The 18,583-nt window shown below is 43.9% G+C and overlaps 1 protein-coding gene across 1 annotated transcript in view; it reads left to right on the plus strand.

Moving 5' to 3' along the window:
• CFAP47 (cilia and flagella associated protein 47) overlaps positions 1-18,583 on the plus strand; it is a 3,369,192-nt gene that overhangs the window by 2,551,015 nt on the left and 799,594 nt on the right. Inside the window, exon 55 of the mRNA XM_069639370.1 lies at positions 3,640-3,744. Within this exon, the coding sequence (XP_069495471.1) occupies positions 3,640-3,744 (105 nt within the window). The remainder of the gene's footprint in view (positions 1-3,639; positions 3,745-18,583) is intronic.

Below are 18,583 nucleotides of genomic sequence, written 5' to 3' on the forward strand. Positions count from 1 at the left end.
TAATATGCATGCATCACAATTCAGAGCCATCACATCTACATTTCTCATGAATATCATTGTGCAATCCATGCAGTGCTGGGTTCCACCCTTGCCAGGTGTATTGTGTGTAATGTTCTCACTCGATTGTTTGTTGTTTGGGCCATCTGAGTCTGTGGAGACAGGAGGCTCAAGGACACAGAAGGATACATTGGTAATTCAGTCCCCCTAGTTAATAACTATGCCTGGTTGGAAATCAGCAGATTTGTTGTCTGGATACAAAATCGGTTCCCATGAGCTACAACTTTAAATTCATGTAACTCGCACCGCCATTGTCTCATGTGGAGCAGTGGCGTGCCTCGTGTGCACTGCAAATCTGCACTTGACAGGCACCCGTGGTCTAATTACCTCTAGAACCCAGAGTGCAACTATACATCCTATCTAACACAGCTGTATCCAATAAGCATGATTGGATCTCGTCCCTGGACGCTCTGGCATGTCTGAAAACGTATGCACATCCCGCAGGATGACAAATACTTATTTAACAATGGCATTCCGCAGGGCTGTGTTTACATTGTCAGCCCGCAGAAGCCACAGCCCCCTGAGCTTGCTCACACTGTGCCCCCTTTGGCGCCTTCTATTGAGATGAAGCTGTAAATCAAGCTAATGCAGTTCTGCAAGGGGGCCTCGGCAACCTCATTTCCTCTGTGTGAATGCCAGTGTGTGGGAGAGAGAGAGAGAGAGAGAGAGATGATAGAGCAAGATGGCGATCAGATGTTGCGCTGCGAGATCGGTTTCCCGCGCACGCACACCTGCCGCCTTCCCTTTTTTTGCTTAATTTTATGTGAGGTGAGGAAGTGCTTTGAATCCATGCAAGATAACTAAAAGCTATGTTCCATTTCTCAGTGTTCGTGAAAAAAGGAGGAGCCCGAGCTCCACTTAGTTGTTTTTGCCGCATTTTTGCGCCACAGCCACCAAAATACCACCAACACCAATGCTAGAGAGAAGAGAGATAGATTGGGGGCGGAAAGCAGACTTTGTGGTGGGAAATGCTGACAACTGGCATAATTTGCCAATGAACTAAATGTTTTTTTTTCTTTCTTAAACCAATGTAATCCAATAATGGCTTGTTTAGCTTATTTTTCCCAGTCAGGAGTAGGGTAGTATGTCGCGTGTGTCCATTCCAAAGCTGGGGCTGGGTAGTGATTTTTCGTTTCAGAGCCAGAGGGAGTTGGACTATATTTGGCCTATACTTTCCTGGCGCTTGTGCTACAGGTATGTTTTTGCTTTCCGGGTACTTTTACAATAAAACATTATTTTTTGAAGAGGTGCAGTACCAATGACAACATACAGAGGTCCTCATAGGAAATCTGAGCAGACCTCTTTATTTTGTCAGTCAGTGGTACTGTACTTTTCTAAAAAAATGTTTGTCTTGGAATGCAATGCTCAGATCCCAGGGTTTTCATATCTGCCTTATGTTTTCATTGTTGGAAAAACGTGTGTGCGCTGAGTGTGTTGTGTATGTCTTTCAAACATTTCTATCTCTGTTGCAGGGATAGAAATTAAAAATAGCATTTTGGGGTTAGAAATGACCTGGATGTGCATTCCCTTGCTCCCAATCGAAACATGATTTATGCACATTTCAAAGTGCTTCCCGTTCCTGAATTTGGGATGCAATTTGAAATGGATGTGTGTCCCTTTCAAAGCTGGGGCCGGTAGTGATCTTTCTTTTCGGAGAAGCCAGAGGGAGTTGGGCTACTTTCCTGGCCCAGTTGAGCTATACTATACGTAGGTTACAATACAAGCACTATTTTTTGGAGTGATGCAGTACCAGTGACAGCATACAGAGGCCCTCATAAGAAATCTGAGAGGATCTCTGTATGTTGTCAGTGGTACTGCACCCCTCCAAAAAATGATGCCTGAAATGCAATAATGCTCAGATCCCAGGGTTTTCATATCTGCCTTATGTTTTTATTGTTGGAAAAACATTTGTGCTGAGTGTGCTGTGCACATCGTTCAAGCATGTCTCTCTCTGTTGGAGGGATACACATTTAAAATGGCATCACAGGGTCATGAATGACTTGGTTACGCATTGTACATTCCCCTGCTCCCGAAAGAAACACGATTGAAGCACTTTTCAAAGCAGATCCCATTTTTGAATGTACGTTGAAATGGGTAGAAATGCCCTTTGTCCTACTGCTTTGTGCAGTTGCATAAAACATGGGGAAAAGTGTATCAGAATGTATTCCTCCATGACTATGACGAAGTGTCAGATTTCATTTGAGGACATCTGCACCGGGTCGAAAATGAGCCCCAGTGAGAGCAAAACTACAATATAGGACAACTAAGACCAGGCTGAAATTATACATACAACCAACAGATGTACACCCTACGTACACTGTTGCTCCTTTCCCCCCTTTGTGATGTCCCACCTCCCCCTTGTGCTATCCCACGTTCCCGTTTGTGCTTTTTCCCCTTGTGCTTCCATCCTCCCGCCCTTTTGCTTCCTTCCTCCCCCTTTGCGCTGTTCCTCCTCCCCCTTTGCACTGTTCCTCCTCCCCCTTTGCGCTGTCCCTCCTCCCCCTTTGCGCTGTCCCTCCTCCCCCTTTGCGCTGTCCCTCCTCCTCTTTGCGCTGTTTCTCCTCCCACTTGCATTGTCTCTCCTCACCCCTTTTGTGCTGTTGCTCAATCCCTTTTGTGCTGTTGCTCCTTCACCTGGGCCCTGGAGCTCCTTCCCCATTGCTCTTTCCCCATTGCGCTGTCGTTCCTCTCCCCCTTGCTATGTCGCTCCTTTCCCACTTGCGCTGTCGCTCCTTTCCCCCTTCCTCTGTCGCTCCTTTCCCTATTGCTCTTTCGCTCCTTACCCCATTGCTATGTCCCTCCTTCCCCCATTTGCGCTCACTCTTCCCTCCTCCCCCATTTGCACTGATACTTCTTCCTTCAAATGTAGCCCAATGCTCCCTTGCACTGTTGCTGTCCTATCTTTCATCGATTGGATTTTTATATTCTCTCTCGTGTTGCAATTTATTTCTCCCCCTCACTTCTTCCCTCACCTCCCTCCCCCCGCAATGCCCTTCATTCCCTTCCATGCTGACATTTCTTCTTTCTCGTGCTGTCATTACTCATTCCTTCCCTCCATGCTAAATGTAAAATGCAATTAACAACTAAATACGCCAAAATTATTGCCAGTGCTTGTTTTTAACAGTCAGAGGTTTTGTGTTGTTGGTTTGTACAGGGGTAATCAAACAGGTGCTGCCGTTACTGCAGCACGCTTGACCGTCCTCAACTGATTCATGCCGGCTGAATACCGAAAATACCTAAGCTTAGGGCTCAAGCGGAGGGTACATGCGGGTGGATGGAGTCCCCCCCACTTTTTTTTTTTTTAAATCCCCCCACTTTTTCCAAGGGGACCTTGATATTCTAATTTCTGGTGACACTACATTCAAATGGTATGTTAATGAGTTCCCCCCCATTTATTTTGGGACTGCTCCCACTGTTGCCATGAAACTTACGTATTTGTTTTATTTGCTTATATAGCGCACCGAACCCAGGGGTATCTGGGCGCGTTTCTTGAGAACAACATGGTTACAGAATACACACAGTAGGAGTACATACACACAGAATACAGAAACAATAAAAACCTATTTTGTGTTTTTTACACAGGTGATGGTACCGCCTCATTCTACTATGGACGTTCCCGTTCAGTTTTGCCCATCAGCACTGGGACGAGCCAATCACAGAACATTCGTCTTCTTCAAAAGTGAAAAGGTGAGCTTGTGTTTTTGCTACGCAGTCAGTCTAACGCGAGTCGCCAGGCATCTTACAAGCGATTGTCTCGCTGCGCAGCTAGAATGCTGCCGCGTGATCTCCTTGGGCGCGCGGCAAAGGTCACGCTTCCTGCATGTACCGTTGTTGCTTCTGTTATGTGCCAGCTATATGCCTTTTATTTCCAGATCATCGGTGCTGCATGCGCTTGCATTATCGAAGGATGATTGATAGAGGATTGGGACTATGAAAATGAAACATTTATGATCGTAAACTTCCTCGTTTTACCTCGGGCACCAATTTAGAAAATGTGCAGTGAATTCCCTTTACATAGCCTCCAGTTAAACTAGTTTAATGGTTATTGATGTAACATTCCATGAGCAAGATAAGTAATTCAGAATAAAGTAGCACACCTGCAGGGCACACATGTCTATCTGCCAGGGGTCTGAAAATATGCAGGTTAACTGTGGATAATTCTTTTATAGTCCCCTGATGTCCGTACGCAGCGTATCTGTGAATTGGTTCCATGACCTTGTTTCCTATTGCCTCATGAAGTAAGGGTGCCAGTCCAGGTCAAACTTTGTTTTTCCCTTTGCCAGTCCCTAGGATGTGTCTTATTTTAAACCAGCTCTGACTCTCCTTTGCAAAACTCCCAAATCCAAGAGGAGCATCCACACATCCCATGAAGTCATGACATCTTTGTGTTTTTTTCAAGTGCTCCCCCTATTAACATTGGCCAGTAAGAATCACTAGGCTTCAATGGTTGTGGGCACATGACACCCACAAGATGACTGCTTCTATGGTAGTGGGGCGAGACAGCTGGTGAACATTTGGGGCTCCAGTCCTAACCCTGGACTCCACTCCACCATTCCGCAATCAGTGTCTAATATTTTAAAAACATTTATTCATCAGCTTTTTCAGCCTTTCCTTATGTCCTTTCATTAAAGCGCAAGCGCCTGCCCATTATTTCTGTCTTGTTCCACTCCATGCCCACTACATGTCTGTCCTTTTCGCTCTCCCTGTTTGCTCTCGTCCCTATATCCCTTACCCACTGCTGCTGATTTCTGTTAAAGTTCACATATTTCACCTTGTTGAATCTGGGACGGTCCCAGTCTTTGGGTCAGTGTACTGACCAAGCAAAGGAAACAGTTTGTGGGGAGGGAGGGCAGACAAGCCAAGGAGAAGCCTTGCTGGTTTTCCTGGTATGGTATCAAATTTATAGAGCGCAAATGCACTTAAATCTTGATGGATTATTTTTTCTTTGCACTTGTGTTGCACTTTATTGGATACCTTAGAGAGTCACTGCCTCATCCCTCGTGAACCTTGGATCACGTGGAGTGAGTTCTGTTCCTCACTTGTGATACACTGCCATAGAGTCCATAGCCTATTTGCACTGTTATGTTAGGGACCATGTTCCCCTTAATGTTGTTGTGCTTTTTAACGAATACCTGATGTTTTAGATGAATTTTATTACAGATGTTTTGGTATATGGTTTTTTCATATTAATTATGTCTTAATAAAAATGGAATATATGTTGGTTTTCTTGTTTTTCTGACCTAGCCTACCTTCTAATCAACCAGTAGAAGTCATATAAATGTAATGGATTGAGAATATTGGCATGGTTCAGTGTGACATAACCCCCCTGTGTATTTTAATTTTATTAGTTTCCCCTATATCCGCGATGTAGGGGATACCCATCTCTTTTGCACATAAAGCGCAAACTAAGGCCAGAAGACATCTAAGCGTTATACGAGCAAGCAAGTGTGAGGGCCATTGGGAGATGACGTTTCAAATGCTGACATTGGAGATAATCTACCGTACCTTGGAGATCAGAGAGAGGGAATTGCACAAAGTGAGGGCCAGAACCAAGAAAGAGCGCCCCCCCCCCCGCTCGGGCCCTCCGATATTTGGGAATTTCAAACATGATTTTTGAATAAACAACCTACGTATCTGTTACTTCCTAGTGTTTCTTTCCCCTTAAGAACCATTTTCTTCATGTTAGTAAACATTTAAAGAATATTCGTGAAAATGATTACAAATGTGCCTCCCCAAAAAATAAACCTTTTATCATAACCCATTGTCCCAAAACTTGATGCCCACAACCATTCACTCCAAGCTTCTCACCTACTAACCTTGATCATATTGCACCTTTCACCTCACGCATAACCACTTACACCCACACCTTTTCCACTAGCCCATTTACTCCAACCCTTCAAACAGACTCTTCTACCTCCCCCATACCTTCGCCGCAACCCACAAAGCTTGTATTATTAAAATAACACCCTATGAATATGCTTCTAGTGTTAAAGGTTACTCAGTTAAAACACCCCACTATTAAGCAACTGGAGGAAAATGCACTGAAATAATGTTGTGCTGCCCTCAATTTGCATAGCTAAAACCACTGTAAGTGATTTCAATCTGGCACACACCCAAGTCTCGCCCAGCATGTAGTGTGCAAATTAAACCCTTATTTATTTTATCTATAAGTTCAATATTCTGAACGATATACCACTCATATCACACCCTTCTCCAGAGAGTCCCTCCCCCCGGTCACACAGAACCAGGAATCAGGCTAGTTTGCAAAGGTAAATATTTATTTATGTATTTAGAATTTAATCACAATATATTTTAATAGGTAAACAACAATCACCAATGGGGTGACAGAACACTGAATAATATCTTTAATACACTAGGAATCAAATAATGAGCACAAAAGCAAATGCAGCACAGAAAATACTTTTGGTTTGGTTTGAAACAGATGGCACTATGGTTAGGGGTTCTCCCTGCAACACCCCTCAACCCCCCAATAGGCAATGAAATAGATGTGAGGAGAGAGCAGGTAATCAGGAATTGCACAAATCAAACAGAATATCACTCCCACCTTCCCCCTTCAAACACAAGAGAAAAACGGAATTGACTTTTCAGCTGCCAGAATGGCTTTGAAATTGTCTTTGGAATTGACTGAGCCAAAACACCAAATGTGGTAAAAAAATACTTAAATTATTATAAATTCCTATGGGAGCCGCTTTGAACAGTTGCACACAATCACAAACAATGATTTAGTCAAAAGAAAACATTTGAAATCTCAAAGTCCAAGTGGGAAGCAGTTTAAAGCTAATTCACATGTGTAAAAACCTTACAGAATTTCAATTCGCTGCAAACCTTTCCTTGTGTGTTTTTCGCTATAATGGGTGAACTGCACTGTTTTGGGTTCTATGAATAGCTAAGGATGTTAGGTACAAGTAGGAGTTGAAATTTTGCTTCTATCATAAAAACTGGGGGAGTTAAAGAGGTTTTCATGAGAGACGTTTTTGCAAAGTAGGCGCGAGAAGGGAAAACAGAACTGCACTTTTGAAAATGACAGATGGGTTGATTACACTAGATTATGACTATGAAAATGCGAATGCCACAGATGTATCTTAGTCATGTGATCAGCGTAACCCGCCTATTGTGGATACTCTTCTTCTTCCTGGGATTTACTTTTCTTAATCAAATCAATAAGAAGTTTAGGGTTTAATAACACAGATGAGAAAAGAGTCAGCACAAAGATATTTCTAGCAATACTATGGTTCTGAATTAAAGATGGGATGAGTTTGAGATTGGGATCATACAATGCAGATATATTATGGGTCACTGTTCTTCCTATTAATACTCACAGAATAAGTTATTAAATTGGACTGTCAGTTCTGGTCATGGATTGGATCTGTCAAGGAAGGACAGCATATAAGGCATGGGACTGGATCAGCTAGGCCGGTCGCCGGATTTGCACAGGATCTGCCCTTCTTGTTTGTGGGTATTTCATTCAGCTGGATAGCGAGTTACTGAGGCAAGCCTTGTGGGAGCAAGCTAGGGAGTTTCAGGATACTGATTCAAAATGCTTTCCCACACCACAGCACTTCACTGGGTTGTGAGAAAAAGTTTGAGAATGTAGGCCTTGCTGGAAGTCAATAGTTCTCTACTGCTGCAAGAGTCTTGGCATCTGGATCTGGAAGGATGTTAAAGCTGGATGTAGAATGCTGGATCAGAGTGCTTCGCCTGAATCAGGAAAGTGAGTGGATCAGTGAGTCCCTATGTGTTGGCAGCTGTCTCTATTTATCCTTTCAAATGACATCACAAAATGGGTGCATCGGCCGGCTTAACTAAGCTTTCCCCTGTGAGCTGGGATCGGATTGTTCATGCTTAACAGCAAATGGTCCTGCCCCTTTGTCTCTCCATGCAGTCCAGGAGCAGCCCCCTCCCTTGGGAACTTCCTTGCAGGAGCAGTTTACGACCCCTTTCACTCCTCCGTTTCCTGGGCTGAAGGCTCTGCTATTGTTCATTCTCTTTCTGTAGACAAGAGTCTGGTCTAACCCACACTTATCATCTACCAGTGAGTTTCTGCTGAGAGGATCTCCCCTCCCCTTGGAAGAAACCTGTTTTTCCACTTCCAACGGGTTCTAGCTCAGCCAGGCTAATTTATTCTTAATTGAAAATCCAGCAAAAACCAAACTTGTTGCATCAAATCACACAAATACATTACTTTCTTAGCTTTACATCTGTAGGATCAAAAACACAACTAAGATCTGTATTCCTTTTAGCAACAATCCTTTTATGTTTGCTAATCCAGCAGACTTTTAGTTTAAATACTTTGAAGTTTCATCAGGAGCTCATCTGACAGCTGTCATTCACAGGTAGCCCAGGTTACTGCACACAGATTTTGACAGGGGCTGTCAGCTTACAGACAATCCAGTTTGTCTGAGACAATGTTTTACTCTTTACACTTAGGACTTTGTAGGTTCACAATGCTTCATAACATTACATGAATTTGAGTACCACGCAAGATTTTAAATGTTGAGAAGTGTTGTGTATAGACATTTTGGAATTTTTAGCCACAAAGCCAATGTCATTTATAGACACACTTTGGAGTTTCATTTGCAAAGTGCTGCTTCTCTCTCTGCACTCTGTTTGCTGGTCATGGATCCCACTGGCACATTTTCTGTAGTGTGTGTTCTATTCCACCACACATGCACCATCGGTGGCAGGTTGTGCATCCCTCTTTTTGTGTGTTCAAACACGCGTTTTTTGTAGGTTTTTGGCACGCACAAAAGTTTTGCCGCCATTGTTGCTGTTTCTTGCACCATAACTATCAGTGTGATGCCACATAGCACAGCAGAGTGGGTCAATACATCCCACACCACTATGGATCTAGCTCATATTGAAACGCTGCCAGCAAAAATACCAGCAGCTGCATTCCATCTAGTTTTTGCTCTTCTTTTAAGAGGGGTTCCCTGCACCCCATTCCCTCCCAATCTGTGCCCTTAACCCCACTCCTCCTGTAAAGCTTAAAAATGGAATGCCTCAACTAAGTTTTTCCAGTTGCCTTCCATTGCAGGGAAATTACCTAACACAGCTCCCAGGCTACCAACACACTATGATATTGCTTTTTAAATACATTATTTTTCAACTGAGGCAATATTGACATCCTCCCAAGCCTGCTTTTACACCCATATGTATTTAATTTTCCTGATTTGAAATCCTTCCTGAAGCATGTATCTCTTCCTTCTCCAAACACTAATGTAAATGTGCAACCCTGTGTGACCTTCAGCAGTACTTATACCTCACCATCGAAGATCACACTCTCACAAAGTGTCTGCGTCCAGTGAATGGTCAGTCTCCTCAGATAAGCCAGTGTGGCTTTTCCTTATCTAGCCCCTACTAAGTGCAAGTCTCCTCTCCCAGTCTCCCAGTATAATCAATTCAGGACTTTACTCCTGTGCAGGACCTCGGCGTCATCAATTGTGCACCATGTTACTATACCAACATTTGACACCCAAGTGTAACGAGCACGAGTTGCAAATATTACAAAAATGGTGCAGATTTCGTGCATTTCTTTGTACCTGTCCAACTGCCTTTACTTCAAGAGGGAAACATTTTTTAAATAACAAAATTGTCTCAGTGAGGGAAATCTTACTGTCCACTCTGAGACCATTCACATCATGGTCATGTAAATAGTTACATTAAAGGATAATGAGGGCCCAATTCTCATCAAGGTGTTAAGTACCGAAAAGGATGTTAAAAGGGTTAACAACCTTTTCGGTACTTAAGACCTATTCTGAAGGTGGCGCATTCTTCTGAAGTCGGAAGCAATGCGCCACTTTCGGAATACATGTGGCGGTTGCTAGGATGGGTTGGAAACCAACCACCGCATTTGTAAACTGGCTTTTTGGAAGCCTATTCTTGTGGCACTCCTCTGGTTTAATATGTGCGCTAAACTAGCGCACATATACGGTACCCTTTTGGTGACGTTAAACTGGAGAAGTGCCACAAGAAGCCTTGTTTGGTGTAAATGGAAGTGTCCATATACACCTGTGTTGTATATGGACACTTTCATGTACACCAAAGCAAGCAGCTTCAACGTTGCTGCAACGTTGAAGCTGCTTGCTTTGGTGTACATGAAAGTGTCCATATACACCACACTGGTGTATATGAACACTTTCCTATACACCAAAGTAAGCAGTTTCAACTTCCTGCAATGTTGAAGCTGCTCACTTTGGTATATCGGCAGCATTTTCGTTAAATAACGATTCCCTCGTTATTTAACAAAAATGCTGCAGAGATTCTGCAATCGGCCTGTTTCCATTAGAAACAGGCGGATTACAGCGAAAGCACTGTCTTGCTTTGCGATGACGCCCATGCCCACTTCAGAATAGCAGTGGTGCCTGGGCATCAAGAAATGGCGCAGTGAATCGTGCTATTTAGCACGTTCACTTCGCCATGATGAGAATCGGGCCCTGAGTGGACATTTCTATGTTTATTTGGGCTGAAAAGTGTAAAATAGCTCCAAAAATCGATTGGAAAAATCAATCCAGGGAAGCAATAATGGACTGCATGATTCCCCAGAAAGACCGCTTTAATGCATGCAAATTACGTCTGGGAGGGTTAGCCACCTCCTTAGAACTAAAAACTGAAAGCGCCCTCGACACGCCCACATTGAGTTACAGTATTTAAAAATGAAAACCACAAATTTGAATACATTACACTTATCAAGTACATGTTGATCCCACGGTTCCTATTGGCTCTCACCTATATACAAATCTAAACACAACCTAAACTGCCATGCTCTATTAGTTAGTATAGTACCGTTGACCATCCTAAGTACAGTCCCTGAGGAATGGCCTAATTGCACGGTCGGCAAAAAATACTCCATCCCGGTTAGCTAAAGCTATACATGTAACATTTACTAAAATAGCATAGCCTCATTGGTAAAAACTAATTCATGTAACTTCTGATGTGCAGTCCCACTGAAATGACCCAATCATGTAGTGAGTGCGGACAGTGTAAAGATCGGAGGGGGGGGGCTGTACTTCTGCTCACTATACGGCAGAGGAGAGGCACAGAGGACCCCAGCCAAGATTCTCTATTATTGGTATCATGGTCGAGCAATCAAGGCCTAGCTTCTCAGGAGGCGATGCAGGCTGGTTCTTAAGTACAGTGTAGTCCCCAAACCCCCACAAAGGAATGTCCACATTGATTGATTGATTGATTGATATTTTATTTCTATCGCGCTCGTACACAAGTGTTTCAGAGCGCGAAATACACACTGTATTAGTTAAAACACAGTCTTTATATAATTAATATTCACGGTTATGTACACTATCACGATAACTCACTTTGTGCTCAGTGAATCTACAATGGCAAATACATACAGTTCTAAAGTGGTACCACAATTATTATCAGATCTCATTCAAGTGCATCAACTATACTCTGGTTAAATGTCACACAGATCACTTAATAAAGGCAACCAACAATTAGACAGACATAGGAGGGAAAGCAGTTGGTTAGAACAATTGGTAGAATACTGGCCCCTACCACTAGAGACAGTTCTACGTGGAGATCCCCCCACCTGGGCAACCTATAAATTAAAGATATATCACAAGCCCAGTCCATATATTGTTCTATAAGTCTTATTTCCTTCTATAAGGTTTCTACCCCACATGTACCTGGTAGAGCAGAGTTCTTCGATGAGGCGTCGATGGATCCTTCTTGAGTGATTCCCTTTAAAGCAGGAGCCACGGATCGTCAAGAGGCGTCAAAGAAGGTGAACTTGGCGTTGATGAAATGTTCAATGGTACCGAGACCACAGCGTCGATCCACCTCGGTGTTTGATAGTTCAGGACCGCAAAAAGTTTCTGAAGAACTGTGGCCCGACAAGAGCGTTGAGTCGTCAAAGTCTTTGTGGTCTACGGGTGGCGGGGAACCCAGCGACGGATGCTCCTCGGCGCATCCACGGCCTGTGCTTCTCCAGCGGGTTAAGGCGGGCGGCAGTGCGGACGAGCGCGTCTGTGAATCAAGTCTTAGGCAAAGGAGCGTGCGGCTCCGGTCGTTGGCGGCACGGCATCAAGCGGTCCCCTCTTCTGGGCAACCCGACTTTGACAGGCCTCCAGTGGTTATGGTGATACTCGAACCCTGGTCGATGGCAATGGACTTCGACGGCGTCAATGTCCGGGTGCTTTACTTCGTTCTCCTTGGCGGTCCCCGGTCAGCAGCCTTTCGAGGGTCTGACTTCCAGAGAGCTTCGGCGAAGGTTAGAAGTGCTCGATGATCCCTCACAGCACGGGTAGAGGGTGCCTAACCAGGTTCTCTTTCGGATCAGTCCTTGAGGAACTGGACAGCTTTCGGATCGGGTCAAAACAAATGCAGCAGCAGTTCTTCTTCTTCCAGCTGGGTGTCAAGGATAAGCAGTTCCAGTTACTCTTCAAGTGTCAACTCAGCTTCTGAACAAATTCTAGTGGTGAGAGGTCCCCAGATATATTATTCTGTCTCTCATCCACACTGCTGGGTCGCACTCAGCAGCCAATCAGGCATACAGTGCATTCAGGCCATACTCCTCCCTCTCAGACACTCACAACAAAGAATTTTTATTGGGACAAGTACCCAGCCATTCAACACTACACACTGCATTCATACCAGTTTCAGGCAGGGCTGTCTCAGTTATTGTGTCATACACCAGAAACCAGATATCCACAACAAGAAGTGCATATTGGTCACACACTCTATTCACCCAGGACCCACCCACAGGGTGTACCCATAACATACAGTCACTGGGAAGGCTCCAGCCAGTCTGGCCTGGACTTCACAACAACACCATATTTGGAATTTCTACGCAACAGCCAGTCAGGGGGAAGGGACAGAGTCAGGGTTTCCCAGGACTTTGGGAAAACAAGGTAACAGGCAAAAGAAAGCAAGAGGCCACAGCGGGCATCTTGTTTCCTATCAGGAATCAACTGATTCCAATGGCAGGGCCTGGATATCCTAAAATGGAGGATACTCGGAGCACCTGTCAAATTCAGCGTGGAGCTTCCACCAGCCCATACCCTGCTCTGTGGGCCACACACAGGTACCCAAAAACATACACTAGGGGCACAGGGTTGCACCCCCACCCATGGGTGCCATAAGGGTATCCCATGGGTCTGTACACCAAACCAAAAACAGGAAGAGCTGCACTGCCAGGAGTCCCATATGGACGCCTGGGCAGGAAACCATACAGAACACAAATGAAAAAGGACTACAGGGCAAGGACAGGGAGGCCCTGTCCCTCCAATGCATTTTCAGCATCACAAACAGTGAAGACAGCAAATTAGACCAGACACAGTAATATCCTCTCCCATGATCTCAGCCAATTTGTCAATCTAGACATTTCCCAGGCCTTGTGGCAGTTTACTCTGCAACACGTTTTGCAACTCCTGTTTTTGAAACCTGTTGGTATCCCCGGAACACATTCCTCTGGCTATCTCTTGGGAATCAGGTGGCTTCATAAAAAAATGTAACTGTGGCTTCACTCTTTGTCAATTAATTTCTCACATTAATTCATACTACCAGGCAATTATATGGCAGACCGGGTTGTCCCAACACTCCCTAGGGGGCAATACAACCACAATCTGGTTTGACGTTTTGGCAATGTCTCCACTCAAGGCTTCATTCACACCAAAATATGTCCTTCACAACTATTGTACTTGCCTATCTTCAAGCACACAAACGGTTGTTATACATTTCACTCAAAGTTCCTGAGAACATCTATGCCCTGCAACAATAACTAATAAGAGTGCTGCATGCTCGCTGGGGGAAGCAGGAATAAAGGTTGAATTCAGTGGAAGAACTGAGGCTCAGATCTGCGGCCTAGTTCCCTAAATGGCTGGACTCTGGCTAATGTGGCAAAAGGCAATTCTGCTAATGGAAACCAACAACAATATATTTTGCTGCCTATCATTCTACCATGTACTCGGTAGCCATCATCATCAAACAACTTTTATTCTGTGAACAACCTTCAAGTGCAAAGAAAAACACATGAAACAAGTTCAATTCATTACAGTTACCAGCAATTAAACAGGATATAAAGTGCCACAATGGGTTACAAAGTTAAATGAATCAAAACCTGTGGCAGTGATTAACAGGATACTGTACAATATTTCATAAAAACTTAGTAAAACAACCTGTATTACACAGGTATACTAAACACATAAGGGTTTGCGAGGAGAATTAGCCTGCAGCCTTGCACAAAAAAAACAGTAGCCTAGTGCTCTCTAGAATGTGGCAAAACTAAATCCAATTCGAAAATGGCCTGAAATGCTGCAGCAAATGACAGAAACACTGACACTAAAAATGACCAAATCTTCATGTTTATAGAATTTACGTAGGTTGCACTTCCCTTTACACATAGGGTGTTGCACCTGTACCCTAACATTACCCCCGTTTAGTTAATTCATTAGCTGCCTTACTTGCTTCTTTCATTTTGTCAAACTCAGTCTTTGGCACTCATACCTTACTAACATTATGCTGGTTGCCTCTTGCTCTGCATATTCCTCTGGGGTACACGCCATAAAACAACAACCCCAAACCCCTCTGCAGTCAATGTATTCTTCCCTATAGTTCTCCGGGTTGTGGGTGGGGTAAAATCGTGTTCCTGTGGACCATTAGATTACTCTATTCCAACCATGCAATGCTCAATGTTGTCATTCCATTTCTCTGTCAATGTGTGTACCTGTTACAAAAGGGGAGTGGCCTCACCTGTTTTAAGTCTAAGTTACATCATGGGCATTCCGTTGGCCACCAACCTTTTGCAGCAACAGGTGCAAAGAACGGAAAAGCAACAGAACAAGGATATGAATCAGCACTTGAATATGTTGCCTATCCACGATGGTAGGCATGAAACCATAGACGTAAACCAATCTTGTACTGTGACTCTCCCCCCTGTTTCTCCATCATAGTGCACAAAGTGTGTAGTGAGTGAATGGATTGGGTTAGGGTGCCGTTATCTGCATCATTGGAAGGTGTGTAAGTGCAACAGGAACTACTATTTCTGCGCAGATGCCACCCTTCATGGCAGTGGGCAGATCAAGTACATGTCTTTGTTGGAGGGTGGTCAACCACATGGCTCTCAGTTCCTCTCTAACAGCATTTAGCCTGTGTTCTGTTTGGTTTGCAAGTTGAAGCATTTCCCACCGGGTTACTTGGAGGCATTTTGAATTTGTCGCTGTCTGTATAACAGGAGTAAGAAGAGAGGAAATTAATGTCTCAACTTTAATTAACACCCTAAACTCCTTGGGAATAGCATTCAGTGTGTCACTGGATTCCTTAGAGGAATAGTTAGTGTGTCAATGACGTTGCAAGCCCGAAGAACGCTGGGCCTGCTGATGCATGCGGTGCACTGGTTTGGACATAAGGTGCTTGCTGATTGTAGTGATATTTATATCTGGGACAATGAGCATGGGAGACTGCAGGGTGCTAAGGAACACACACCTTTATATAGAGTGGCAGAAATTGGGTGTTGGCCATACCCCACAAATCCAATATGCTTCCATGAGGGCTGCTGTTCTACCTCTGATGTTTGGGAGATCGATAGTCATTTTACACTGTGTGTTAGTCCCCACATGCATGCAGCCGTTGTCTCTGAAACACAAGGAGAATAGTGTGAGTTTTTTCCAAGCAGCAAAACATGTCTAATTAATTTGAGATACTGCACATTTTGATAGTGCAACCATCCGTCCTGCCTTGCACCCCATTAGCCCTTCGGTGTTACCATGAAGACAGCTTTGCCTTCCCTCTGCCCTACTGTTTGATAGTTCAGTATAGGATTCATCAAACTCTGTGTCTGCCATCTCGTTTATCTTTATGTAGTTATAAGTATATGCTGTGGTGTCAGCTGCGACCTATTTTGCCGTGAACCCTGTGTCCCTGAATCAATCATCGCACCCAACATAAGGCAAGGTGAACTAAACATTGGACTACTTCTGGTGGCAATTCCTGCGTATAAACAGTCTGGGTGTACCTGTTGCATGGGGGATTAAAGAACACACATAGCAAGGGTTGATTGACTTCCCTCTCCCCGCTAACTTCATGTGGTTGTACCACATGTTTTCAGTCTCAGGGTGATGCACATTATTAACACTGCCTAAATAAACTCCTGGGTTTGAAACATCCCTCCTATTTCCGGTCATGGATACAGTATTATTCACTGGCATATATGCAGAGTCAGTGACGTTATTGGACCCCCCCCTAGAAAACAAAGATATAAATTCAAACATACGGAAAGAGAGAAGAAAAGAAAAACGATACAAGGCATAATCTTTTTAACATTGTATGTTCTTCCGGGCGGCTGGGATTTTTTTTTAGCATCCTTCAGCCCAGAGGGGCACATTGATTTCAGAGAAGTTAAAGAGGTATCAAATGTCACTCATATTTTTCTCTCTGCCTTTCCAACTCCTGCTCCTGGAGAGGGGTGTCGCACCTTCTGTCCTTCCGGGTGTCAGTTATTTGGAAGCCACGTCTTGCGACCACCAACTTTTACCGCTGTGGCCGTGGCATAGATTGTCATAGGGACCTTCGAATCTTGGCTGATTCCACTTCAGTATGAAGTTGTGGAGGAACATTTTATCACCAGAGAAGAGCTGTTGCAGCTGAATCCTGTTGTGCTGTTGGTGTGTCTGTCGCTGGTGACGCTAGCTCTCTTGGATGAGGCTCGATCTAGCAGGAAATAAATCTGTGGCTGCTGATTTGGCATTGCAGTGGACACAGGGACCTGCATCAACCAATGAGAGAATGGGTACACAGTAAACAATTAGATAATGGAAGTTACTGCACCTGTTAACCATGTCCATGTAGTCAGTGTGGAGGTGTCAAAATGGTCCTGAATATTGGGGCAATGTCGCTTTCAATGTCCTAAAGGTGCGACCTGTTTTGTACATTTGACGTGTCGTACAATTAAGTATGAAATTATCAAGATATTGTTGGAGGTTGGGAACGAACAATTCTTCCTGTAAATCAGCTGCAATGTACTGCTAGGATACATTCACAGGGTAGTGCAACTGCTCGAGGGTAAGTAGTTCCTGTGGCAAGACTGCTTTTCCTGAAATATTCTGTCTCCAAATTACATCTATGGGAGATGAGGAACACCCTCTTCTGCTCCATAACCCCTTCTCTTGCTGGGGAGCATGTGCCTGTAATCTGATAATCTGAGTCACTGGGATTGCATTGTAAGGAATGGTTAGCTCTATCTGCTCTAATATTACCTCAGGGGACACTGTGGGATTTGGCATTTCCAGATATGCTGCTTCTTTTGCTGCTAAATCTGCTACATCGTTACCATAAGCAATTGGGTCTGTACTCTTGGTGCGGGCTGTGCACTTCACTATTGCAACTGTTATGGGCAGTGTTTAAACATCAACGTTGAAAGTAAGGTAGCGGGTGTGCCATCTGATTTTTTGAATCCACTCCTCCGCCATCTGGAGAGGCCTGGCTTTACTTTTAATGTGACATAAGCTGAATCTGAGTAAATGGTAGCAAAGCACCCTTTGGATATTTCTAATGCTGGTATTAATGCTATGAACTTGGCTGCTTGAGTGGAGTAGTGCAAGGGCAGTCATACCTTAGATATTACTTTGTATTCACCTTCAGTCCTCACTACTGCTCCCCGTGTGCCTGACACCAGTGCTCGGATCAATCGTTGATGACCCATCAACAAAGAGCACTTCACCTTTTTCGAATGGGTCTTCCCCTAACATGGGTAGTGTCATCTGAAGTGTCTTTGCATTAGTCTTTGCATTAAGCACAATCATGCACTACGTCATCTTGCTGTACTGACTCTGCAATGAATGTTGCTGGATTGACAGTATGACATCTGACTATGTGAATGGAAGTCTTAGTATGCAGTGCGGTCTTAGTGTTTTTGAACAGAAGTACACACCTGCATACAAATTTGTCCTCCACGAAGTTAAGAATCATTCTGAACTGACCTGTTTTTTTTCTCCTGCGATTTCTCATGAATGTTGTTGCATAACATATGGTGTTTTATTTAGTTCCAGAAACTGTCTACATGTTTGTTTTATGGATTTTTGTGCCCAATCTCTGGGCTTCTTATTTTTGTAAATGTTTGTATGTCTGCGCCATTAAGCCTCAGGGTCAGTGGAGCACGGTATAAGTATAAATAAATAAAATAAATAAATAAGGGTTGGACAAAATTACCTCATATCCTGATGCTCTTTGTGTGGATTTTGATTTATCTAGTGTGACAAAGTGTGTGTTTGCCGTACAACATGATAGGGCATCCCATTGTGATTGCAGAGGATTTCTGTATTGTGAAAGCAGCTGTTGCTAGCAGATGTTCACATGGAAAATGTCCCTGCATGACTGGGTCTAGGAGACCACTGTAATAAGCCTTAGGCTTGTGTCCCATTGATGACTGTTGAGTGAGGACAGCCGTTATCACTGGACCATTAGAATGTGAAAACAGGAATAATTGTTTTCTGTAATCTGGTGTTGCTAAAACAGGTGCATTACTGAGTTCCTGAAAAGACTGGCCCTTCTCATC

Source organism: Ambystoma mexicanum, chromosome 7q (assembly GCF_040938575.1).
Source record: "Ambystoma mexicanum isolate Mex_15411 chromosome 7q, UKY_AmexF1_1, whole genome shotgun sequence".
In the NCBI taxonomy this organism is placed as follows: Eukaryota; Metazoa; Chordata; class Amphibia; order Caudata; family Ambystomatidae; genus Ambystoma; species Ambystoma mexicanum.